At 40.7% G+C, this 27,313-nt stretch overlaps 1 protein-coding gene across 1 annotated transcript in view; it reads left to right on the plus strand.

Annotated features, from left to right (window-relative positions):
* IQSEC3 (IQ motif and Sec7 domain ArfGEF 3) overlaps positions 1 to 27,313 on the plus strand; it is a 156,584-nt gene that overhangs the window by 63,611 nt on the left and 65,660 nt on the right. The window contains 1 exon segment of the mRNA XM_021001719.1: positions 17,212 to 17,452. Within this exon segment, the coding sequence (XP_020857378.1) occupies positions 17,212 to 17,452 (241 nt within the window).

Genomic DNA, 27,313 nt, shown 5'->3' on the forward strand with positions numbered 1-27,313 from the left:
TCTTGGTGGGAGGGACTCAAAGAAAAGGCAGATTTTTCAGCTGCTTAAAAAAAAAACCTCATTCATATCACAGAGGGTTGTTGGTTTAAAAAGCTCAGTATTCAAAAGAGAAAGATTCTGGGAACAGAGGGACTAATTTGGGGAAGACATCAAAGGAGCTATGGGCCTAGATGAATGCCAACTTATCAGGGTGTAATAAACTAGAAGAAAAGATTTCCAGGCATTGCAACTAGAGAGAAATGCTTTCACCTGGCACTGGGCTTCGCAGAGGACTAGATTGGATTAAGAGCAGGACTATTTTATGGGCAAAATCTTCTTGCCAGTGGGAGATGAGACTAGCAGTTCTGATGAGAGCAGGAGGGAGAGAAAACTCTGTGGGGACTTAGTCTAGACTCTGTCTAGACTTAAGAAGTTTGGGGAACAGAGACTGCCCCTGCCCTTTTTCTAGAAAGGTACCCTGGGCTGGAGTCTAGGGGACCTTTTCCCATGTCCACTGTCTTGTAATAATCAGTAGCTGTCATGGAAGTCTTGATCCATGAATTCTCAAACTGAGGGTTCAGTATACAGAAATTCCCAAAGTTGTACTTGCTCAGGAAATTCCCATTTCTCAGGCTAAACTCCTGGATTACAGGATGCTTAGATTTGGGCTCATTAGAGGGGAAACTCTTCGGAACTCTCATCACTTGTCCATATAATTTCTGTCTTCGTGGCTGCCGTGTTACAACATGGCTTCTCCAAAGCTAACGTCAGAAAATCGACTTTGTCCAAAATCTTTTATCTGACTCTGTGGATGAGACAATGCCTGTATCTGCCATGTGCTTTTGCCCCAATCATCAATGGCTCCTGGGGGCTAACTTTCCCCATTTGCTATCTGCTGTACTCTCAGAATCCCTACAGAGGAGCAGAAGTGAAGAAGAGAGGAAAGTCTATATGTTCCCTTCTATCAGCCAGCAAAAAGAGATGGTGCCTCCAAAAACTGTTCATCTTCCAACAGTGAGAGACAATCAGTTCTTCTGGAGAACAGCTCCAGTGAGTGAGACTTAATTAGATGTCTTTAGTGCTCTCAACAAGATGCCACTCAGTACGTCATCCTCTCAGTAGGGAGATGCTTTTAAAAGTCCCAAAGGCTCACTGCCCTGTTAGCTCATCAAGGATCTCTCTTGAAATATGCTCCTTACGAAAGTTAGAAGAAAGTCTTTGGCTTTCTCCTTGGACTACATAGCAAGTGCGTAAGAGAACTGAAGACAATGGTATGGCAATGCTACATCTGATGGAAAAGACACTAGTGCAATAGACACTAACAGAAGTCTGGCCATATTTTCAGTGGTTTTTTTTTTTTTTGGCCTGGATTTTATATATTTTTTTTAGCTCTAGTGTCTTTCATTCTATGAATCTGGGTTTGCATTTTTCTAGTGTCATTCCTTTAACAAATTTTATTGGTATTTTATGTTCAAATCACCTATATCTCTCAATAAATCCCTCTTTCCTCGCTTCCTTCTCCCATCTCATATAAATATAGAGTGAAGTGTCTTAGTGTGAGGCAAAATACTGAAGAATATACAAGGCTTTTAGGATAAGCTAGCAAGAAACACATACAAAAAATAAGCAACCAGAAATTGTATTCCTATGGACAAAGCCTCCATATGTAGTATGTATCATGTGTCACTTACAAGAGTCATTAATGGGCATCTCTAGTGTCTCCTCCCCTCTACCCTTCTCTAAAGGAGACTTTAAATTCTGCCAGGAGGGGAAGCAAGAGGTTGGGGCCCAGTGTCTGGCTATTCTGGGCTCCTCAGAGAGAGAGGGTACTAGGCTACAAGGATATCTGTCTGCTTCTTTAAATATCATTAGTCTCTCCAATGCTTGCCAACTTTGGCTCCATTCCTCACACAAGTGCCAGGCACTAATCTCCATCAGTGACGAGAGAGTCCCATATCAACAAGCTTAGGGGCTCAAGAATATAAAAAGAATAAAGGAGAAAAAAATCAGTTCAGCAAAACTAACACATGTAATATTACATGCAACTTGATTTACCACACCCATAGTCTGAGGAGGAGCCTTCTCATGGCTCTTCTTTGTCATTTCTCCTGTCTTTCATGAGATGGTCTTCTAGGCCCAGGGACTGTGCTAGCTCTGAATAGCATGAATTCTTATAGGGAGTCTTTCTCTATCTGGGACTTACCCTCACATCCCTTGGTGCCCCAATCTGCTTTGGTCTATCCTAGCATCCCTGAACCCTATTTTCTCATTTAGATACAACTAGTTTCACAGAATCACAAGATTTCAGAGTTGGGAGAAATTCCAAAAGCCATCCAATTAAGCTCATATCTGACAAAGGATTCCCTCAATAAGATATCTGACAAGTGGTCATTTGGTTTTTGCTTAAAAACTTCAAGGGAGGAAGAACCTCTGAAGGTAGACCTGAGACCCCTTAGCACTTGAAATGAACTTAAAAGAAGTTAACAATTCTAAGTGGTAATGGGTGAAAGGGAATGTAGATGGACTGTTAAGTTCAGGGAACAGCTAACAGGTCAGTTTGGCTGGAAAATAAAATGCATGAAGGAAAATATTATGAGACAAGACTAGAAAGATATGTAATGAGTATCTCACTCAATTGAGTTCACTGTAGGGTCCAGTATCTAGCTTGTGTTCCTCATTCAGTGCTTTCTCTCACAACAAACCACTGAAGAACTTTAACTCATACAACAAAGTATTTATCTGAGACAGAATAGGAAGGCAAAATAATAAGGGGGGACCAAGCAGTAGAATCATTCTTAGGCCCCAAATACAGATGGATGGATATAGTTCCCCTCCTCCTGTCCTTCAGATTCTGTCAGGGAAAGGAAACACATTTCTAGAAAGTTCACATGTGGGAGTAAGGAAATTCTCCTGCATGCTTAGATGGGAGAGAGGAAAGATTTAGTCATTTCACATCTCCTCTGAGCTTGGTCTTGGTAACCAGGAGAAGAAAGCTACCTCATATTCATATCTGTTCTGATGCAAGGTGCTGCTTATTGCTTCTCTGTGGAGTCTAGCTTCCAGTTTCTATGATGTCAAGCTATTCCAGTTGAGCTCCTTGACTTTGGCTACTCTGGCCTCCTCTTGTTGACCCTGCTGGATAGTACCAGTCTAGAATCACCCATATGACCCTCCTTTTTCCTCTTAGTCTCCAAATACCATAGCAACATGTCTGGCTCCCAAGCGCACATCTCATAGGGTTGCAGTTTGGGGAACTCCAAGTATCATGGAAAACACAGAATAAAAAAACAACAACATGGAAACATGGACAGGAAAGACAATCCAATGTTCCCTTAGGCTGGTGACTTTACACAGCCCTCCCTCACTTAAATCGCAATCCAAGTCATGGCATCACCTTCCTGATTTCATGGTCCTCTTTGAGAACAAAGGACAAACAACAACAGCAGCACAGGTAGTTTGGAATCAGATTATGGAAGGCTTTAAATGAGACACTGAACACTAGAGAGCCGTTTATAGGGTATCTTAGGAACAATAGAAAATGCTGAAGATTTTTGACTATAGGAATTGTATGGTCAGACCTGTACCCTAAGAAGATCATTTTGGAGCCTGTGTATAAGATGGATTGAAAAGTGGAAGGAGTGGAAGCAGGAATACCAATTTGGATGCTATTATTGGAGTTCCCATGAGAAGCAATAAGGGCCATGTGAACAGAACATGTGCTTGGGAAACATGTTATTAGGATAGAATTGTCAAGACCTGGCAAATGATTCAAGAAGGTGGGGGGAGGAGGTCATATGGAAGAAGGAAGGGTCAAAGATGATTCAGATTTTGAACTGAGTAACTGTAATGATGGAGACACTCTCAACAGAAATTGTGAAATTTGAAGGAGAGACAGGTACGTTCTTTTTGGCTACATTGAAGTTTGAATTTTCAAAAGGACATCCAGGTGAAGATGTTTAGAAGGGAGCTAGGGATGCAGAACTAGAATTTAGGAAGAGATAAGTAGGTATAGATGATCATTGAGATCATAGAACTGATGAAATCACCAAGGAAGAGGCTATAAAGAAAAAAGAAATCCTTGAGAGACACCAATGCTTGGGGGTGGCAGTTGATGAATGATAATCCAAATGATAGTCCAGCAAAGGAGATGGATAAGGAACAGTGAGATAGTTAGGACTAGGAGAGAGAACAATTTCACAGGAGCCAAGCTATTAGAGAGTATCTAAAAGGAGGGAATGACCAATAGTATAAAAAAACTACAGAGGTCAAATAAGATAAGGACTAAGAAAAGGTTATCAGATTTAGCAGTTAAGAAGTTGTTGATAACATAGAGAAAGCAAGTTTATGCAGGGAGAAACCAGATAACAAAAGGTTGAGAAATGAATGGATGCATGTATACAAAGAGTTTAATGTAGAAATACATTAATAGGGACATAGGCAGGGGTAGAGATACAGGAAAAAAGGGTTTTAAGAGAAGTTAGGAGCAGTGAGAAATTCGTAAGCAAAGTAAACTCCAGCATTGGAGGGTGGAGCACATGTGGGAGTAGATTAAAAGGAAAAGAATAGAATAAAAACATATGATCAGGAACAGGCAAGGGGGAAAAAAGTGGGGCAATAACAGTGAAAACAGATTATTTCAATTGTAGATCACTAATGTTAAACTTAATGCTCTTTAATCACCATCTTCTTTGTAAAGAAATGGGTTGAGGGCCAGTAGGACAGAGTACAAGAGGATATAATGGGAGGAAATACACAAATAAGAATAGTAATCCTGAATATAAATGGAATAGACTCACCTATAATGTGAAAGGAAAGGACAGGATAGCAGAATGGATTGGAAAGCAGAATCCAGCAATATGTTGTTTATAAGAAATATTCTTGAAACACACAGATTCACACAAAGTTAAAATAAGGGGCCAGAGCAAAGGCAGTTACAATTCAAATAAACTCAGAAAAGCAATTATAATCTCAGGCTTGGTGATAGTAAAATTAGAAATGATTAAAAGAGATAAACAGAGAAACTACACTTAACTTACAGACAAAATATATAATGAATCAATATAAATACTTACTATATATGTGACAAATAGCATAACATCTAAGTACTTAAAGGAAAAGTTAATTGAGTTACAAGGTGAAAGAGACAGTAAAACAGTAATATTGTGAAACCTCAATTTTAGACCTAAAAAAATCTAACAAAAAGATAAACAAGAAAGAAATTGAGAACCTGAATAGAATTTAGAAAAATTAGGCATAATAAATCTCTGGTGATTACTGAATGGGAACAGAAAGGATTATACATATTCACATTTGTGCATGCCACCTGTATAAAAATTAATCCTGCATTAGAGAATAAAAACCTTACAAAAATAAGCATAAATGTTAGACTTATCCTTAGCTGGTCACAATTCAATAATATTCAATAAAAGACCTTTGAAGAATGGATTAAAAGTTAAATAAACTGGGTCAAAGAACAAGGCAATAGAAATAATAAGAATAACAGCAATGAGACAGCATACCAAAATTTTGAGACGCAGCTAACACAGTAATTAGGGGAAATTTTGTATCTCTATCAAGGGTGGGGAACCTGTGGCCTTGAGGCCACATTTGGCTCTTTAGGTCTTCAAGTGCAGCCCCTTGACTGAATCCAAACTTCATACACTTCATAGAACAAAAGTTTGGATTCAGTCAAAGGGCTGCACTTGAGGATCACATGTGGTCTCGAGGCCACAGGTTCCCCACTCCTGCGAATGCCTTTATCAACAAGAGAGAAAAAGAATAGTTCATCAAATTGGCTGTGAAACATTTTTTAAAAACCTAGAAAAGCAGCAAGTCAACCCCCTTTACTAAATACCAAGTTAGAAATTCTGAAAATCAAAGATGAAGCAAAATGAAAGTAAAAAACAAACCCAATAAGAAAATATTGAATTGATAAATAAAAATAAAAGCTGGGTTTCGGGAAAAAAACTGCTAAAAACAGAAACAGCTAGTTTGATTTTTTTTTAAAAAGAAGAAAACCAAATTGTTGATATTAATAATGAAAAAAGAATTCATAATGATTGAAAATGAAATAAACTATCAGAAATTATTTTCCCATTTATATGCCAGCAAGATCAATAATTTATATGAGATGGGTGGATATTTACCAAAAATATAAAATATCTAGATAAATAAAACAAGAAATAGATTGTTTAAATAATCTACCTTCAGAAAAAGAAATTTAAGAAGCCATAAATGAACTCCCAAAGATGGAGGAGGGAAACAGGACCAGATGGATTTATAAGTGAATTCTATCAAACATCCAAAGAACAGTTAATTCCAATATTACATAAATTGCAATAGGAAAACACATTCATCCACCCTAGACATCTTGGGACATCTTGCAGTAAAGATATATCCTCGTTTAAATTTCAGTGAAATTGAAGGTTGGAAGGAGCAAAAACAAACACATTGAAATGTAAAAGAGAAGTCCTTTGGGACGTTCTCATTCCATAGAGGGGACTGAATAACTAACCTGTATATGAAACGGTCATCAAGGAAAGTGAATTCCAAATAATACTAACAATTTTGGTGCCCTTTTCCCCAGCCACTCATTTACAAGGCACCCCAACAGGAATCCAGGAAATGTAACTGACTAGTTACTATATAATGTGATTTAGTCCCTAATTGATGAAACCATGCTCTGAACCAGGAGGAACTGCCAAATAGAAGAGGCTAGACTTCCATGTCATCATAAGAATTCTCCAGAAAAAGAATAGACATCGAGGCCCTGCTCTCCTACAGTTGGCCTGGCTATGAGTAATTTCTACACAGATACCTCAGTTCCTCCAACCTACCTTTGGGGGAATGAGTCCAGAGGGGATGATACAGACTCATCCAGGATATTTGGGTTCCCTTTATATTTGCTAGGCTATGCTGGTGAGATGTTTTACTTAGACATTTCTTCTCGGGGGCCCTATTTTGCCAAGGACTCACTTTTTTTTCTTCTTTTGTTTTAGATTGTAATTGGATAGTGTTTCCCCAGTTTGTTTCCCTTATAAACCTGATCAATTCTTTTGATATAACTTTTGCTTATTTGAATGCTTAAGTATTAATAACTGTTGAATTAGTACATATGTGGAGGCTGATGTGAGCAATGTGGAATGGATGTTGCATTCCTAGAGCACTCAGGTCTAGCACTAAGTCTAGAGCCACACAGAAGACTCCTAGTTAAAGGAGTGCCATAGGACTTGAGAGACTAGGACAGTGAGAGCATTTTACAAGACGCTTTTGAAACTTTGAGGAGATGTGTTCACTAAGCAATATAAGGAAAATAACAAAATATGGTCTGTTTTCTGTAAATTATCCGAGAATGTAAACCCTTCCAAAATTCTTGATTGGATAGAAGTTTCAGAAAGTAATTGGAAACATTATCAATCCTCTCACAGAGAATGAAAGTTTATTGCATGGGGTGAAGTCTCTATTTATCAATGAAAAAGTATCTGGAGGCATATTATCAGGGCTGATCTGGAAGGAAAAGCTATCTGAAGCACTAGGAGTAACTACAAGTCCCAACGAACCTGCACATGTCATGGTCTAAAGTGCCAGATCACAGTAGAAAAACACAGGCCTAGGTTAAGACTTTTCTCAAGAAAGGACCTATGTTGCCCGAGGGAAGAAATGTGGAATATGTGGGTCAGAAATGTGACTTAAGCACTGGAACACTGGCAGGCATCTAAAGTAGGGGAACAAAGAGGCAGATCACTAGAAAGTTAAACTTTTGGAATTTCACAGAGCCTGAAGATTTCAAAACCTGAAATCACATTGGAAGGATGCTTATTAAAAATACAAGAAAAACAATAGCATGGTGGAGGGGAGAATAACACAAAAAGTGTATGCCAAGTTCATTTATTCTATTACTTAGCAAAAAGAAAAAGGCCCGACGTGTTTGTAAGTTAAGTGGACAGCCAATTACAGTGACCAGTACAGAAGCAATAAAAATCTGAGGAAGCAAATGCAGCTGATTGTTAAGGTGCCACATACTAATGTGGGCTTAAGAGCTAAGGTATTAGGACAGCCTCCCACAGGGTTACTCATAAAACCTGAGGTAGCAGCACCCCCTTTGGGATCACTCCCACAATGCATACTGGCATAGGCAGGTTGGGTCCCCTAGAGTGGCATTTGCTACCTTGGTTTCTAGAGGTAACATGTTGGTAGCCATTCTAACACTGTTCATGAGCCCATCCTGGTGTGCTTCCCCTTAACATTCAGCCAGTAAATTCAATTAACTTTTAGAAAAGGCTGAGAAAGACAGAGCTAGAGACAAAGAAAAGACAGAGATACAGATGCAGAGACAGAGAGAAACAGAGGCAGAGAAAAATTATTAAGCATTTGTTTTGTATCAGGAACTTTGCACCTATCTCTGAGGGCACACAAAAAAGCAGCCAAAACAGTCCTTACCCTCAAGGAGCTTATATTCTAATGGGGAAAGACAACAGTTAAAAGGGGAGCTAGAAAGAAGGCAGGAGTACAACACAAAGTCATACTGGAACATGGTGTGGAGGTGACCAAGAGTTGGAATAGAGGCCTGGTTCCCAGAAAGTTGGGGCAAACTTTCTTACAAAAATACCGGAAACCATAGTAGTTGGGGAAGAGCAGGCATGTGCTTTATCTAGACACATGTATAGGAAACACACATAGTCAAGGTAATTCACAACGCTGAAATAGCCAGACCTCAGTGTCCTTTCTTTCTTTTTTTTTCTTTAAATTTTCTTTTTTTTCTTTTTTTATGTTTTTTTCCCATATGCTTTTGAGTTGAAAATTTTTCTCCCTTTTCCTCCCCCCCACCCTCCCCAAGAGGGTGAACAATCTGACATAGGCTTTACATTTACATACCCATTAAACATATTTTCACATTAGTGAAGTTGTAAGTAAAAATTAAAACCAATAGGAGGAACCATCACAAAGATGAAACAAAACTCAACAGAAGGTAAAAATAAGTGAGAGCGATTCGACTTCCATAGTTCTTTCTTTGGACAGCCTTTTCCATCCCGAGGCCTCTGGAGATGTCTTAGATCCTCGTAATGCTGAGAAGGGTTCAGTTTAACATTCTTAGTCATTGCATAACGTGGCTGCTATTGTGTACAAAGTCCTCTTGGTTCTGCTCACTTCACTCAGCATCAGACCATATAAGTCTTTCCAGGTTTTTCTGAAGTCAGCATGTTCATCATTTCTTATAGCATAATAGTATTTCCATTACATTCATATACCACAACTTGCTCAGCCATTCCCCAGTTGATGGGCATCCTCTCAATTTCCAATTCTTTGCCATTTGGTGTCCTTTCTTTTTCAGAGAGTCTTTACCAAGTTCATTGTAGAGATGGGCTTTGTTTCAGTAGTGGATGAATCACTCCACTGCCAAGTGGCCTTGCTCCTCCTCATAAAGCTTGACTACTCAGCTGGGTGGTTTCATCCGCTGCTAGATTGGGCCACTGGATTTTTCATAGGGTGCTGCTGCATTTCTGCTTGATACACTGGACAACCTAACCTCTCTGAGCAGGTACAGCCTCCACCTGCTCCACCCTCATTTGGGTTCATCTGTTCCCTTTTTAGCTGGAATCCTGCTTTTTTCTTTCTTTCTTTTTTTTTTTTTTGCCATGACAGCAAGCCTTAGCCTAGGCTTAGCAGAAGTCTCTCTCCTATGACTCAGGGCTTTGGTTCTGAGGTCTGTCACCTGCAACCAGGACAGGAGAGTCTAGCCTCTTCTGTTTCTTCAGGATTCAAAGCAGAGCTCCACCAAGCAACATCCCCATTTATGATAAACCACCAATTAACATTTATCAGACATTTATCAGTTCCATATAGATGAATGGGGAGGAAGAAGGTAGAGAGGCAGTTTGTGATGGGGAAAGTTCATTGTCTTAGCTGGCCTTTTCATATGCAGCCTAGTCACCAAAGTCTCTGATCCTTTCCTAGGTGTAGGTGTTTACCCCCTAAAAGAGTTTCCTCTTTGTCAGTCTTAGCCCCTTCCAATCTTCAGTTTTGCTGAAATCTAAATGGGGCACACTCTTATAATCCCATCTATTCCACTGCTGCTCCTCCCTGCCCCTCCTTCTACTTTTTGTTTGAGAAGTCATCAAACCCAGTATTACCATTGCTTCTGGAAAAGACCTATCAATTTCCCCATGGATCTACTCACCATTCTTCTGATTTTCCTGGACACTTCCCTGTATGTGTTGCTTCCCCCTATTAAAATGTAAGTTACAAGAAAAAAAAAAGAAAGAGAAAAAAAAAAGAAGGTAAGCTCCTTGAGGGCAGGGACTTTTTCAATTTTATATTTATATTCTATCAACTAGCACACAGTAGGCACTTAACAAATACTATTTATTCATTCACACAAGACACTTTCTTTCTAAACTCCTGCCCTTAATTTCCTCCAACCAGTCACCTGATCTCTGTATTTAAGCCCCACCTCCCCATAAGTCAATCTGTTCCCCTACTCACCACTTTCCACACTCCAATATTCTCATTAGGGGTTCTTATTCACCATACTTTCTTCCCTTGCCCCCAGCTCTGTTCCAGTGGCTGTTACCCAATCCTCTTTTCCCTTTACCACCAAAGGAACCCAGAGCTCTGAAATTCTCATTTCCCTGCTATCTATTCCCCCAGCCCCTAATTCTTCTCTACCTCCTTTTCTCAGAGGAGACAGAATGACCTCCCTGAGCTTTCAGTTCGACGCCTCTTGTCTGACTGTAGTCAGTGAATCTGTTGGTGCCTGGGGAGTCAGGGAGACAAGAGCAGAAGTGGCAGAAGTAGATCCAACTTCCCACCTGCCCCACACCCCCCAAAGATCCATCAGCCCCTCTCCCTGCCTAAGGGTGGTTATGTGAGTAGTGATGCTCATGCAAGCTGCCATCTGCTCTCTTTTCTCCCCCCCATTCATTCTGTCTCTGGAAAGGTCATGTTCTTTCCTTCTGTCTGGAGGGGATGGGATCTGGCTTTAGAAGGTTACCTCATAGAGAACAGAGAACTGTGGGGTGTTGTACCAAGCCAGGTCCTGAAGGTGACCAGTAGCTCCCCTGGGTATCTCTGAGTCCAAGAATTAAATTTAGCCTCTGGGACCTAAATGGAAAAGGGAGAATAAATATTCTGATACCAGGGCAGGAAGGGTGGTCAAAATGAATGGGAGGATCTGCCCCAAAATTAGTTATGGTCAGTGACACGCTAGAGAGTCACATATGTGTTACAGCAATGTGCATCTTATATGAGTTATGAACTGGCACTCCATACCCCAAATTCTTCTTTTTAAAAAATGTTATTAATGCCTTAGGTTTTCACATCACCTCCATTTCTGAATATATCTCCTCCCACCCAGTGGGCCAGACCTTACAACAAAGAAGAAAAAAAGAAAGAGGAAAAAAGAGTTTAGCCAAACCAACCAACATATCGATTATGTCTGACCGTATATTCAGTATGCCATATCTCTAGTCATTCACATCTGTAAAGAAGCATGGGTCACTACAGTTAAATAGTAATCCAACATCTTTCTGCTCCCATAGTAGGTTTTCCCACTTGGAATTTCCTCCAAAGAATATTCTGGGTTCACATGTACATGGCATGCCTCTGTTCATATGCCTGCCCCTCCTAACACACAAGGCCTTTCATTTCCCATAATTAGCTGTTGCATCTCCATACACTCATTTCTTCAAGGTCACTGAGTTAGGATACTTGAGGCTTTTAAGGAAGAGAAAGGCCACTAGAATGAGAATGAGAATTCATAGAATCACAGAATGTCATATTCAGAAATGACCATAGCCATCTGGTCTATTTTTCAGATGAAGATGCTGATGGAAAGTGATGTGTGCAAGTTTACACAGATGGTCAGTGGTAGAGTCAGAACTAGAATCTGTGTTGTCCTGATTCCCAAGTCCTTGCCAGGGTTGTAGCAAGGAGTAATGAGGACAAATGGACTTGAAATTCCTTTTTTTGTTAACATCTGCATAGCCTTGGGAAAGCCATGTCACTTGTCTGGGATTCAGTATCCTTGTCTTTAAAAGGAAGGTTTGTCCTAATGTCCCTTCAGTTCTAAGTTCTATGTTCCTATAATCCCATGACTTTTATTAAAAGTGTTTTTGCTTTCCGTATTGGTCATAAGCTCATTATAGAGCCTTTAAAAGCCCTTAGGGTGAAAGATGCCTTAAAAATTGGAAGCATGTTCTATTTGGAGAAGAGAAAACCAGGAGTGGGAGGAAGGAGATTGGATAAACAATTTCAAGTCCATGAAGAACTATTCTCCTAGTGATAATGAATGATATTCTTCAGGGCCCCCAAGGATTATTTGATCTCATACTGAAGCAAGAAATATTTGAAATGAGCATTTCAGAAGAACTTCCTTATGTCAGGTTACAAGAGTTAAGAACTTAAAAGGAAGGGTACCGGGTCATTTGAAAAAAATCTTTGGATGGCCAGCAATGTTTTTAATGACTCCAAGCTTATCCCTGAAACAATAATCTATCTTCTTACCATCACTATTAATCCAATGATCCTGGGGGGGTGCAAGTCACAGTTTCTAAAGAAATAAAGTTATGGATCACCTCAATGGCCAGTGGTGGTTATGAGTAGTCTGAAGCAAATTGCCGATGAAGATTGCATAAGAGAAGTGGCATTAAAGTATAATGTCAGAAAAATGTACCACCAGAAGAGGACATGGACTAGTCATCTCTAATGTGCAGCCTGGGTCCTCCATTGATATCCACAAAATGTCGAGAGATCTAGGGGAAGGCCCACAGAACATTGGATGGACCCTCTATGTAGGACATAGTAGAGGACATGGACGTCACTGGATGACAGGACATGGATGGGTTGGGAGGTAGTTGGTGGTATGGTGCACTGGACCTGGAGCCAGGAAGACCCAAGTTTAAATCTGGCCTGAGACACTTACTAGCTATGTGACTCTGGGCAAGTCATTTAACATCTATTTGACTCAGTTTCTTCAACTATAAAATGAAGATAATAATACTACCTACCTCACTGGGTTGTCTATAAAATAGAGGTACTATTAGCACCTACCTTGCAGGGCTGTTGTGAGGATCAAATACTATAATATTTGTAAAAAGCACTTAGCACAGTGTCTGGCACATAGCAGGCACTATATAAATGCTTATTTCCTTCCTTTTCCCTTCCCCATCTGCATTACCAGAGGGAATACCCACATAGCTGAGATCACAGGTCTATGAAAGCATACCTAACACCTATCACAGTCCCTTGTATAGTAGGTGCTAAATCAATATTCAAAAACTATGTGAACTTGAGTAAGTCACCTATTTTCTGAATTGGAAGCAGCAGGAATGTAAGATCCTTGTGAGATGATTAAAGCATAGTCCTGGCTGGAGGTAGTGACCTAGATTGAATGTTCTCTGCCTACCCTCTCCAGCCTCAGAATCCCCCAGGCCATTAAACAGCTTGATGTAATAAAGTCTGATCGATATGCATGAACAGTGTAGCCAAGATCAATCAATCAACAACGATTTGTTAAGCACCTACTGTGTGCCAAGCACTATGATGAATTTTGGGGATACAAGAACAAGGCATAAAACAATCCATATCTTCAAGGAGTTTAGTTTATATTTTAACAAAGGAGATAATATGGACATGTAAATATTTGCAGTATAAATATAAAAAGGATAAATGCAAAGTAGCTAAATACAAGGTAGTTTTGGGGGATAGGCTATTATTAGTTATAGGGATCGGGAAGGTTTCATGCAGAAGATGGTGCTTGAGAGGTGGTCTAGGGGCAGCTAGATGGCGCAGTGGATAGAGCACTGGCCCTGGATTCAGGAGGACCTGAGTTCAAATCCGACCTCAGACACATAACGCATACTAGCTGTGTGACCCTGGGCAAGTCACTTAATCCCATTGCCTAGCCAAAAGGAAAAAAAAAAGAGGGAGAGGTGGTCTATGAAGTGCAGTGAGGAAAGAATGCCATGGGGGACAGCCAGTGCAAATACACAGAGATGGGGGTTAAAGTTGAATTGTGAAGAAAACAGAGACCAGTCTGGCAGTATTATAGGGTATGGGAAGGAGATATATATTATTAATACATGTTAATATATTATTATAATATATTATATATAATAATATATTATTAATATATATTAATAAAATTGACCTGGAAATGTAAGTTGGTGCAAGGTTGTGAAGGGTTTAAAAAGCTGAACAGAGTGGTTTATATTTTATCCTAACTAAATATAAACTATATATAACTAAAAGGCAGCTATCAAAGTTGATTGAAAAGCTGAGTGACGTGGTCAGATCTACTTTTAAGGAAAAAGATGTTTTCATCAGTAAACTGAATTTTGGAAAGTAGAATCAGGGAGACTAAGAAATAATCTAGGTGAGAGGTGATGGGCACCTGAGCTAAAAGGGTAGCTGTGTGAATAGACAGAAGAGGTTGGATGCAAGAGATGTTCTAAAATGGCAAGATTTGTTGATTGGCTGTATATGTGGTGTGAGAGAAAATGAGATTATGCTAACACCAAGGTGGTAAATCTGGGAGACTGGAAAAGTAGTGGTGCCTTTCACAGAAACAGGGAAGTTTAGAAAATGGATAACTTTGGAAAAAGAAAACAAGAAATTGAGTCCTGTTTTGGACATACTGAGTTTGAGATATTGAGACATCTAACTTACCCCTTGTCCATCCTATTGGCAGTTATCCCTTGACAAATCTTAGTTGTAGCTTACTCTCATCGTGTGCTTCTTCTGCTCCAATTAGTTTGAGATATATAGCTTGCAATTTCTAACAAGCAACTGGTGATGTGGGACTGAAGCTCAGGGGAGAGGTTGAGGCTGGATATGAAGATATTATAGTCATTGACAAAGAGATGATACTTAAATCCATTAGAGCTTATGGTATTACTGAGAGAGAAAGAGAGAACCTAGAACTTAGCACAGAGCCTTGAGGAACATTCATAGTGAAGGAGTGTGATCTAAGTGATGACCCAGCAAATGAGATTGAGAAGAATAAGTTAGATGGAAGGAGAATCAAGAGAGAGAAGTGTCAGGAAAGTTGACAGAGGAGAGATTTGACAAGAGACAATTGCCATAGGTGCAAAAAGATTCAAGGGCAGAGGACAGCATAGAATTGAGTTGGCTAACTATAGGGTCAAAATTGGAGAGGGAGGGAAATGAAGGCAGATTGTCCAAAAAAGAGAGGAATGACAGTTAACAGAAACCATCGGTTTGTGCCCTGATCAAATGATAGCTGCAGTACCCACTCTGTGCAGATTACATGGAATAAGGCACAGTCCTTGCTCCCAAGGTCTAGTAGGGAAGTGAGACAGAGAAACAAGTAACTTTGCTGTAAGATAGTACATTGTTCTGTGAATAGGAAAAGCCCAGTCAAAGTGCAGTGGCATGTTTGAGGAAGTCCCAGCTGCTGGAAACATCAAGGAAGGTTTCACGGCAATTCCATATTCCATGGTGATGTCTCAGAGCAAGAAGGGGAGGTCGCTGGTCCAGCCAAGTGTTGGCTTCAGGGAAAGTGGGGAAGCTGAGCAGATAAGGAACAGATGTGCTTTGATACAATGGCTTTAGATTCGTACCAGAAGAACCCCACATAGACGAACCGCCAGCACTGAGTGCTTAAGTGCTCTTGACAGGCTTATAGGTTTACATGTGAGTCTAATTATACCCTACAATTCCCCACCCAACCTCCACTTTCCCAAACATTTCTTTCACCTATTGTAGGGCTCCCTAATGCCAATATTCTCTTAGTTCAGGTTTGAGGTTGGGTTAAAATCAGGTAATTGTGAACAAGTCACTGAACAATTAACAAAAAGAGATTTACTTTGCCTTACATCAAAGGATATGCAAAGATACAATGGTGCTTAGGATGAGACTTCCTCCTCCCCCATTCATCATCTCCATATGGAAGACAGGTAGGATATGGTAGAGGACATGCATGGTCTTCAGAAATCCACAGAGTCAGAGAAGCCTCAACTGACTACAGGTGGGACTTCTTAATGCATTTAGGTAACCAGTAAGTTTCATCAGGGAATCAGGAGCCAATCAGGTTTTGGGACTGCTTTGTCTCCTTTTAGAGAAAATTAATGGTCCATGTTATAGCAAGGAAGGAGGAAGGGTGGTCTAACATATTATGAGGAACTACTGGTATATTTTAGTCCTATTGTGGCACCCAAAGGGACCATGTAGTCCATGTAGTCTATGTGAGTATAAAGTCTGGCCCACTTCCCATAGGCTATTTTATATACCACTGGCCCAGCCACTTGACCCCAGAAAAAATGGAAAGAACTAGGAAGGTAATATGGACCTGGGTATTTCTTCCCCAGGCAATGTGTTAAAATGGCAGTGGATTTGAAGCCAACAGCTATGGGTTTGAATCCCATCTCTGCAACTTACTATCAGTGTTACTTTAAAAAATAACTTAACCTCTGTGGTTTCAGTTTTTAAATGTAGATGACCTTTAAATTTCCTTCCAGCTCTAAATCCTATCATTTAAGTGTGACTTGAATAGGGCCAATCAAGGGAGACAGAAAGTTCTTGTCCAAGAGAGAATCAGGTAATAATCTGGGCAAATCCCTTTGAGACCAGGTAGAGTTTTCAGGGTTTAAAACCAATGGAAAAATGCCCAGCCCATTGTGCCAATTTCTTCAATGTTAAGATGAGTTCATCTAGCCTCTCCAAATAGTCTGGCTCATGCCCTCTTCATGTCAAGTCTGACTTTCAGGCCCCTCCCTTCCTGAGTCCCACACTTATTCTCCCAAGGTCACTGAAGGTCATATTCATCTCTCTGACTTCCTCCTCCTCCTCCCTCCTTTCCCAATCTCAGTGTCCTGGACACTTGGACCATTCTGGGTAGAACAACTTGTAGACATCAAGAAAGGTAAATCCTGAGGATATCAGATTATTAGGTTGTCCAGGGCTCAGACCACTACAATTCCCTTCTGCCCCATTGGGAAAAGTGACCAAAGTGTAGATCCTAAGGCCATTGGGCAAAAGCCTGATTGTCCTCGAGGTTGTGTGACCAAGGCAACCTTCTCTGATGTGACACCTCCCATATTCAGAGGTGATGTGTAAACTTGGGAAAAAATCACTTCCACTCTCTGGACCTCAGTATCCCCCTGCTAGATAAAGAGCTCCAGCCTGGGTGGGGGACAAGGGCTCAAGCACTCCATCTGTACACACCCACCCCGTAACCCATTCCCCCAACCGAGCACCATTGCATTTTGTTTACAGTGACGACTCCTACACCCATGCCGGGGGTGGCACAGAGGACCCTTCGGCCAGCAGATCCAGCGCCCAGGAGCTGCAGGAGGAGGAGGAGCTGCTAGGGGCAGGGGGGACCTCCGTGCTGGCAACGAAGGCCAGCCTCCACCACACAGCCTCCCCTGGCCGGCAGCAGCATGCCAAGGTGCTCTGCTCCCATGCCCCTGCTGCCTCTGATTACGAGCTGTCCCTTGACTTAAAGAATAAACAGGTACCCAGGGCCTCCATGGGGAGGGAGGAGGGTGGGGAGGGGAGGCAAGAAGGGGCCCTGTTTCTGGGGATTGTCGCTATGGTTCCAGGTGCCCTGCCCCTCCCACCCACCACCTCGAGGCCAACTCCTCCAAAGAAATATTTATTTAATTGTTCCTCAGTTGAGCCAACCAATGTTCTCATCTTCCTTGCAGAATCTTTCCTGCATCCCTCTTGGGAACCTAGGGTAGAGTCCATCCAATATCTCCTATCCTTTAATTCATTGTGATGTAGGACCTTCACACAGAACTTTGAGCGGATCCCCCTAACATCAGGCATCTGAGCAGTGCCCAGGGTCTCTGGCCACTGCCGCCCTATGACCCTAGAAGGAAAGCATGAGTATGGTCCTAGGTATTGCTTATCTTGGGCTGGACCCAAAGAAAGCAATGTGGCATAAGGTCAACAGCATAAGATTTAGAACTTGAAGTCCTGGTTCTGTTATTTAACCTATTTGGGGCTCAGTTTCCTCATTTAAAAATAAGGTGATTGAGTTAGATACATACCCACCCACTCAAATATGAGATTCAGCATGAAGGGCCCAGGCATGATGAGATGCTCCAGATTGTTATCATTAGCTCCCCTTTCCCTGATTGTAAGGTGTGTGTCTGTTGGAGGGGTGGGGGAGGAATGGAGATAGGAAAAGCTCTCTACTTGGCATAAAATAAGATACTTCCAGAGTTTGGCTCACTGTGAAGGTCAAGAAGCCAGGGGATGTGGGCAATAAAAGGATTTAAATTTTTTTTTTAGTCTTTTAGCAGAAGTTAGGGGGAAGCCTTCTTGCCAAGATAATTGCCTGAAGGGAAGGCAGACTGCCCAAATCTCATATACCTACTTCAGCAAAGTCCTGAAGTTTGCACCAAACCAAATAACAATACAGAAATACAATGAGAAGCTACTCTAATTCACTTCTTCCAAACCAGAACTGCATAAGAGGTCAGCCAGAAGTCCAACAGCAATAGAAATGGAAGGTCTGCTAACAAAGTGTGCCTCCATGTGACAAGAGATGGGACACATGTAGCCTGAAAGGCTTTGTGTCTAGAGGCAAGAAAAATGGAGGGCCCCCCTGAAAAAGGTCCAGGGTGGTCAGAAACCCCAGAGTTGGGCACCTCAGAAGACCTGGGAGAGTGGCAGAGGATAATGACCATCATGATGCAGTGTCACCACAGCATTCAGACCAGGACAGTCAAGGAGTGGGGTTCCTAAAACTTCTGAGACCCCAGAGAGGGCCTTGAAGATCCAGCATTCTGAACTTGAAGATACAGGGAGTCCTAATCTTGAGAGGTAGAAGGAAGCATAAGAACCCAGAGAATTCAAGATGAGACCAAGCAGTTCTGCCAATAGGAGCAGGATATAGAACCTGGCCTTAGCACAAAACCCCCATTCAGGAACTAAAGTTGGAGAGATGAGAAAATCAAAGAAAACAACCACTTTAAAACTAGTATAAAAATTATTTAAAATGTAGAGATTTTCCAGTAGGAGTGAGAAATTCCATAACAGCTGTAAGCAGAAGGAAAAAAAATTGATTTTCTACAAGGGTGACTTGAAAACTTAGAAGAAATGAAGCAAAAGACAAAAATGAAATAAAATCTCTGGAAGAAAGGACAGGAAGTAGAATAAGTAGCTTAGAAGAGAAACTGTTAATTCTTACTAAAAAAATAGAATCTCTGAAAACTAGAATGAACCACACAGATATCAGTGACTGTGAGAACAAGAAATGTTAGAACAAAAATCAAAAGATTGAAAAAATAGGGGGAAAAATTGAGATAACTGATATGAAAAATAACAGACTTGGAAAATAGTTCGAGACACAATAAAAGAATCATCTGATTACATGAAACCCATCATTTAAAAAATGCCTGGATACTATATTCAAGAAATCACAAATAAAAATTGCCCAGATCTATTAGAACCAGAGGGCAAACAAAATAAAGTTAGAAAGAATCCATTGATCACCTCCTGAGAGGAACTGCAAAAGGAAAAGTCCCAGTAATGTCAAAGCAAAACTCCAGAGATTCCACATCAAAGAAAACCAAAAACACTCCTAGTATCAAGAAAAAAAGCAATTCAAGTACCAAGGAACTATAGCTAAAATCACACAAGACTTGGCAGTTTTTACAATAAATGAGAGGAAATCTTAGAATAACATATTCCAAAAGGCAAAAGACATAGGTTAACAACTTAGAATATCTTACCCTGCAATGCTGAGTATAATCCTATGGGAAGGGTGGGAAGTATGGGTGATCCTTTAATGGAAAAGAAGACTTTCAAATATTTCTGGTGAAAGGATTATATTTGAGTAGGAATTCTGATATATAAACAGAAGAATCCAGAGAAAACTAGAAGGCAATTGGAAGGAGCTATATTACATGTACTGATAATATTCTAATGGAGAGAGAAGTAGCACATCCCTTTCAGAATCTTAATGTCTTCAAAGTGTATTGAGGGAGTTAAATAAGATAATCAAAGGCCCTAAGGGTGGATGGTTCTGCTTTGAAGGTTTGAAGAGGGGAAAGAGAAGGGAGAGTAAAAGGAACACTGGTGCAGAAAGGAGGAAGAAGGAGGTGTGTTTCTTATGATTGAGGTATGTGAGAAGAAGAATATATAGACGTGGAGGAAGAGATGGGAGAAGTGGGCATCAGACGACCTTTGCTCATCTGAAAATGACAAAAGAGAATTGAATACACAGTTTAGTGTAGAAATACCTCAAACTCAACAAGTAAACCAGTTGGAATGGAAGGAAGCAGTAAAAAGGAACGTAATATTGGGAGGGAATAGTCACAAACTAAATTTCTAGATCCTGGAAAAAATTAAAAAGGAGAAGAGGAGATGAGAGAAAAGGAAAGGAGAGGATAGAAGAGAAGAGAAGTGAAGAGGAGAAAAGAGGAGAGGAGAGAAGAGGAGAGAACAGAGAAGAAGAAAAGGGAGAGAAAGAAGATAATGGAAGGGAGAACTAGAATCTAAGGGCATGCCTTTGATTTTCTCTTAGATAACTGAGGAATGGTTGAATAAATCATGGCATATGAGTGACAGAATATCACTGAGTCATAAGAAATAATGGAAAACATGATTTCAGAGAATCTTGGATATTATAAATTGATGCAGAGTAAAGTAAGCAGAAACAGGAGAATGAATTATATAAAGACAATACTGCAAGGGAAATTAACTTTGTACAATTTAAGAACTATGACCAATCATGTTTCTATGATATAGCATATTACTTTCTGACAAGTGACAGACATAAGGTGCAGAAATATATATTTGTGGACATTGCCAATGTATGGATTCATTTTGCTTGACTATACTTACTTGTTCAAAGTTTGTTTCCCTTTTTCTCTCAGTTTTTAACTGGGAGAGAAGGAGTAGAAGGTAGCAATAGGGATGCTTACAAAAGGGCCATTTTAACATTTTCAAATGCACAAAAGAGAACAGAAAGAATTTCAGAAGCACAGAAAAGGACAGTTTTGAAAGTAGTGTGGAGAATGTATGACTTACTATTTTTAAAGAAAACAAATGAAATTAAATGGAGATTCACAGTTTCACAAAGAATCATCTTTTTGTGTTCTGCTGTGTGTCTGGAAATGCTCTTTTTATGTTTAAATTAAGAATTTTTAAATTTTGTGAAGCTGTTAGGGTAGAAATACTGTGAAGAAGGAGCACTGGAGTGTGGTTTAGAAGACTTTGGTTCCAGTCCTGTTTCTATCACAAACTGTATCACCTTGGGAAAGTCACTATCCTTATTCTGGACTTCTCTATCTTTATCTGTAAAATCCAGGGGAGGGAAGGGGAGATTGGATGAGAGTTTGTATGGTGGAAAGAGCACTGGTTTTGGAACCTAGACTCAAATTCCATCTTTGCTATTTCTCCTGTCTTCTAAAAACTGAGAATGAAAGATTATGGACTTTGAAAACTATATCAGATTTTCTTGTAGCTGCTGGTGAGTTAAGCAACAACCTTGACTTCTCTAAAGTTCACTTTTCTCTTTTGTAAAGTGAAAGCACTGGACTAAATAATCTCTATGGTGCCTCCTATGGTCCTTAAGGTGGCAGAGATAAGGCCTAGACTTATGATTTCATTAGTGCATGAGTGAAGTAAGTCCTACTAATTAATGCAAGTTGGTGCCTAAGTTGATTGAATTGTCCAGAGTTGCATAGCCAATATGTGTCAGAACCAGGACTTGGATCCAGGTCTTTCTGGTTTAGTGGCTGGTCCTCTACTACACTTGGTTGCCTCTCCCCTAAGAAGATAAAGAGGATCAATGTAAAGTCTTACATGGGTTTGAAAATCAGCTTCAAAAGTACAGGATGAGGGAGACATGATTAGACAATGGATCTGGAGGTATTTGTGGGCTGCAAGCTCAATATGAGTCAGCAACGAGATATGGCAGCCAAAAATGCTAATGTGATCTTGGACTTCATTATAGAGAGGCTGAGCTTCCAGGAAAAGGGAGAGGGTAGTTCCTCTGTACTCTGCCCTGCTCAGACCTCATCAGGAATGTTGTGTTCATTTCTGGGCACCTTGCTTAAGGATATTGATAAGCTGGCAAGCGTAGAGGGAAGAAAAATTATGACGGTAAAGAGAATCAAGTCCATGTCATTGGGGAATTGATGGAAGGAATCAGGGATGTTTAATCTAGAGAAAATTCAGGGGGATGTGACAGGTATATTCCAGTGTTTGAAAAGCTGTCATGTAGAGGGAGTATTAGATTTGTTCTATTTGGACCCAGAGGGCAGAACCAGAAGAAATGGGGTAAAATTGAAGATAAATTTAGGCTCGATGTCAGGAAACACTTCCTAACAAAGGGAGCTCTCCCAAAGTGGCGGGGACTGCCCTGAGAGATGGTGGATTCTCCCACTTTGAAAGTCTCCAAGCAGTGGCTGGATGTATATTTGTTGAGCAAGTTATAGCGGAGCTTCCTTTTGCTTATCAGTTGGATTGAATGGCTTCTAAGGTCCCTTGCAGCTCCAAATTCTATGAATTTGTGATTATAATCTGTGAGGTCTCTTCTGTGAAAACACCAATGCTAGGACCATGCTGGCCATCCTGAAGTATTGGATGAATCCTCTCACTAATCACTGAAACCCTCGTTTGTCCAAAGTCTAGTGTTCTGCTCATACTTCGCCAATCATTCTTATGTTACTGTCATAATTCAATGCTTCTTGCTCAGCACTAACCTTTCTTCTGTATTTCCCTACTACACATTCTAGGATCCAAGTGAACTTGCTAAGAATTTATTCACAAGGAAAGAATTAATCCATAAGTAATACAAAAGATACAAAGAATCAGTGTATAAAAATAATTTTATCAGTGGACCCGCTGGCCAGCTTTAAATTTGATGATGGTTTCCTGCTGATTCTCATGAGGGGGTTGGCCGATGCATCATTGAGATATAGCACCATTTGGGATAGAGAAAGAAATGTGTGGCCTCTTTATTTTCCATCTCCTGCCAAACTGGCCAGTGCCAGTTCCCTTTTCCAGAACCCTCTGCTGTTGGAGGGTCTGCTCAGATTCAGGTCACCTAAGCTTATCCCACTCATACGTGTTAAGCTCTATGCAACATCTATAGCTAACTGCTACCCACATATTCCCCAGGTATCATTCACTGCTTCCTCACCTGTTTTATTAACCTCCTTTCTCATGCAATGGGCACACATAATACTTTGTAATGCACCATCACAATTTTGGACTCCCCTGTTACCCTCATTTAACCTGGTTACTCATTGATGGGGAGAAAGAGAGAGAGAGAGAGAAATGGAAGCTGATGGGATCATGAAGAGACACACATGACTCAATAACAACAACAACAACAACAACAACAACATGTTGCCTTCCATCAGGACATTCAGAGAGGGGGCGTGGTTTAGTGAAAAAAGTGTTAGGCTTGAAATCAAGGTTCTAGACTCTCTTCTAAACCTTGGGCAAGTCAAATAACCCTCTCTCTTCCCCAATTTCCTCACCCATTGCAGCTCTGATTCTATGGAATATGTAGAATGGGGCTAATGATAGGCTTCTAGAAAGTATCACTATTCCAAATCTGAAAGATGATGCCACCTCATATGATTCCCTCTACCTTGACTCAGAAGTTGAGGAAGTCAGACTAAGGAGCCAGTGTTACCAAGTGTCATACTCACTCAAGGGTAAAATGGTGGTCATTGCAACGGAGTAGTTGGGTCTCAGGAAAGGGAGCAGGTAAAAAGATCAACCTAGAGAGAACAGAAGGAATCTTCTACATTGGCACATGAGTCAGGGTTGCAAAACTGTGGCTATAGGCCCTTGGGATCCTGGGGAAGCTGGGAAGAATTCTCTCTGACTCATCTCATTCATTCCCCATACTCCAGACCTTGAGGAACCCTAAGTTCTCCCAAAAGGAGGGGCAGTCCAACTCCACTGGATCTGTGATCGAATGTGAGTACTCTGTCCAGTGATGCAAATAACAATCTATTTGTGCCTGGCCATCTAGTTACTCTTGTCTATGACCTCCCATAAATCTGGCCAGGGATTTCCATCAATGTGTCAGAATATTCCTTTTGTTCTTGTGATAGTGAATGAATACAATGAAGTATATGATATATCCCAAGGCCATCCCTCATTCTTACCATGCCATAGGCCTATCTTCTTCTCTTATCATCCATTTCTCTGATGACATCTTTTATGCAGCTTCTCCTGCATAGGATATTGGGTATCCATCCTTTAATTAAAAGCTCTCCAACAAGGGAAATTTTACAGCTTTGGTCAGTTGCCTATTCTGTGAAGAGTCCAGAGAGAACCTCTGCCTCCCTCTTTGTATCAAGTCTGAGATTTAGGACAGACCTCTCTTCTGTAGGATTCTCTGGTTAGCAAGCCATATCTGAACATTCCAAATCCCCTGTGACCTCTGTCCCACCTTGGGTACTTTTATCTCCCTCCCCCATGCCTACTCCTTGTTACTCCTTCTCTGGCATCTAATTAGCTTCCTTACCCCAGGCATGTAGACTATGACCTAAATATAAATTTTTTAGGTTTGGTTTGGTGTGGCCAAGACTTTGGTTGTTTCATATTAAAATTATTCTTGTTTTCTAATTGTCACTCTGGAACAAATTGTTACTGATCTGCAAATCTTTTATTACCAAAGATAATTACTTTTTTAGAACCTATACATTAAAAACATCTTGGCTTTACTTTCTTCTTCTCCTTCTTGTGAGTTGTATCTTGGTCCACCTACATCTGGCTGCCTTTTCCTCCCCTGTTCCTTCTTCCCGCTCTCTGAGTCACTGACAGTTATTCATTTTACTGAGGCTGTGGAGGATGGAGCAGTTTTCAGTAGAGAATTTAGATATTTTATGTCAAAGTATGATTTGGTTTTGGAAACACTGATCTAAGTTTCAGAAGAAACCTTTAAACATATGAGTTCTGACTCCCCCCCATGCCTAGTGTGCCCCACATCTGACCCATGGCCATGGTAACCACACATACTGTGAGGTCCTAACAGCCATCTTCACTCCACCCCCAACCCAACTTAGCATCAATCTCCTATCCATCCCAATCAGTGCAGGCCCCAAGGCTCCAAGCCATCAAAATGAAGCCTACTAATTACTGTTAAGAGGCACATTAGAGAAATGGAACCCTGTTCCAAGGCCCACTTGCCTCTGGTATTAGCTGAAGACAGCTGTTTAAGGAGGAATGACTAAGCGATAATTACTGATGATGCATGGGGCTTGGAGTAAGTCAAAGGAGATGTTCCCCCCATCCTTCCATCTCCAATTTGCCTTTTCTGGCCTCTGGAGATTCTCCCTCTCTTCTTCAACCCTGTCCCCACATTCTGTTTCTTGGATACTTATTAGAGAAGTGGGATAAAACTAGAGTTAGGCAAAGATCTGTGAAATTGCTGAGCCAAAGGGAGTCATGAAGAACTCTGTAGGAGTCATTAGACATTAATGGCAACTGAGGCCTATGGACCTTGCATGGGCAAGGCAGGCTTTAAAAGCAAATGACTCTCAGGCAAACAAACATCAACTATGTTACTGTGCTATTGCTACTCCTCCAAAGACTCCCATTAGGGACTCTGTTACACCTTTCTTCAACCTCCTAGTATATAAAATTGTTGGCTTTTCCTAGGATGATCCTTTTGGCATAATGGACTTCTATACCTCTTCCCATGAATCTTATCTCAAACATAGTAACACCCTGACTCTGCTCTCTCTTTGGTATCTCCCTGTCATGTTCCCTGCCTTACTGTTCTTGTAAGACACAGACCTGGAATTTCCCAAGGAGGGAAAGCAGAGGTGGAGGGCTGAGAATGTGGGAAGAGTTGTGATGTTTTGGTTAAAATACCTGTGGAGGACATTGTACTCAAGGCACTCCTGGCCACCAGTCTCTGAGTATGTAGCAGCAGCTGATGGACTGGGCATGATAGCAGAGGCTGGGCTAGTGGAAAGCAGTGGTAAGCACCGGATCAGAAATAAGGTGACCTGGGTTCTAATCCTAGCTCTGCCACTAATTGTGGGAGCCTAGGCAAATCACTTTACCTCTCTGGGAAAACAAATTTGGTGACAGAACACTTTTGGGAGTGATATATAAGGGCCAGTCTGGAGGATTTATGGAGAGAGAATAACTCCAGGACAAAGTAGGAAGGGGGAGTTTTGAAGTAAAATACAGGAAAGTAAATCTATTTTCATACCACCCCAAATATCGCATGTAATAAGTATTTAAGATATATGAAATTTAGCCAGGAAGATACGACTGGTATTGAGTGAAGATAGCATGTTGTAGTGGAAAAAGAACTGAGGACTTGCACTTGAAAAGAGATATGGGATTTGCATTGGTTCTGCTAGAATAGGTACTCTGTGACCCTGGGCAAATCACATGCCTTCTCTGGGCCTTGTTTCTTCATCCATAAAATGCAAACTAGATGATCTCTAAAGTCCTGCCCAGCTCCAATCCCTATAATTGCAGGAACCCCTATTCACATTGCACAGAACACAAGGATTCCACAGGACACAGTTTGGCAAATGTAGCCTAGAAGATGTCAAAGGCTCAAACGGTGTAAGATGCTTCTAAATCTCTTCATATACTTCCAAATTAGGTGCTTTCAGAACTTAGCACAGTGACTGGTATATAGCAGGTACTAAATAAATGCTATTAATTGACTGCCTCTGGCACAGAGCCCTAGTCTGGAGCTACAAGATTTGGATATAGGGTTTCCTTTGAAATAACAAGTAGTAAAGGGATGAGGGATAGAAAAAGCTTGTGACATTTTATTTGAAAGGATGATGGAGAAAATTCATTCAAGAGATATTTATTAAGCATCTCCTACCTGCAGAGTGCTGCTAGATGTTAGAGGAGATACCAAACATGATAAGATCTGGGCCTTGTCCTCATGCAGTTCACCATCTAATTGTGGGGAGGGAGAGATGAGTAAAAACTAAGTGATGTTTAAGAGGGAAATGGATGTTAATGTTTGGGAGATCAGGAAAGGCTTCAGGTAAGGAAGAGATGGTATTTGAGCTGAATTTTAAAGGATGGGTATTTTTCAGCAGGCAGTAGTGGGAGTGAGCATGGCATTCCAGGTGGAAAGGACAACAAAGGCCAGAAAGTAGGATAGAATAGGATGTATCCAGTAGAAGACAAATAGTCTGGTTTTGCAGCATAGCACATACAGCAACATAAAACAAGGTGGTGCCAAATAGCAGAAGACCTTGAATGCCAGGCAAAGGAATTTGAATTTTATTTAATAGTCAATAACAGGGCAATTAAAGGTTCTGAGCAGAGTTACCTGATCTGATAAATGCATAAGGAATTGTATGAAGAATGAAGGAGAGGCAGAAAGAGAAGTCAGGAAGAGCAGTTA

The sequence above is a fragment of the Phascolarctos cinereus genome, unplaced genomic scaffold, assembly GCF_003287225.1.
Source record: "Phascolarctos cinereus isolate Bilbo 61053 unplaced genomic scaffold, phaCin_HiC Scaffold_1;HRSCAF=81, whole genome shotgun sequence".
Lineage (NCBI taxonomy): Eukaryota > Metazoa > Chordata > Mammalia > Diprotodontia > Phascolarctidae > Phascolarctos > Phascolarctos cinereus.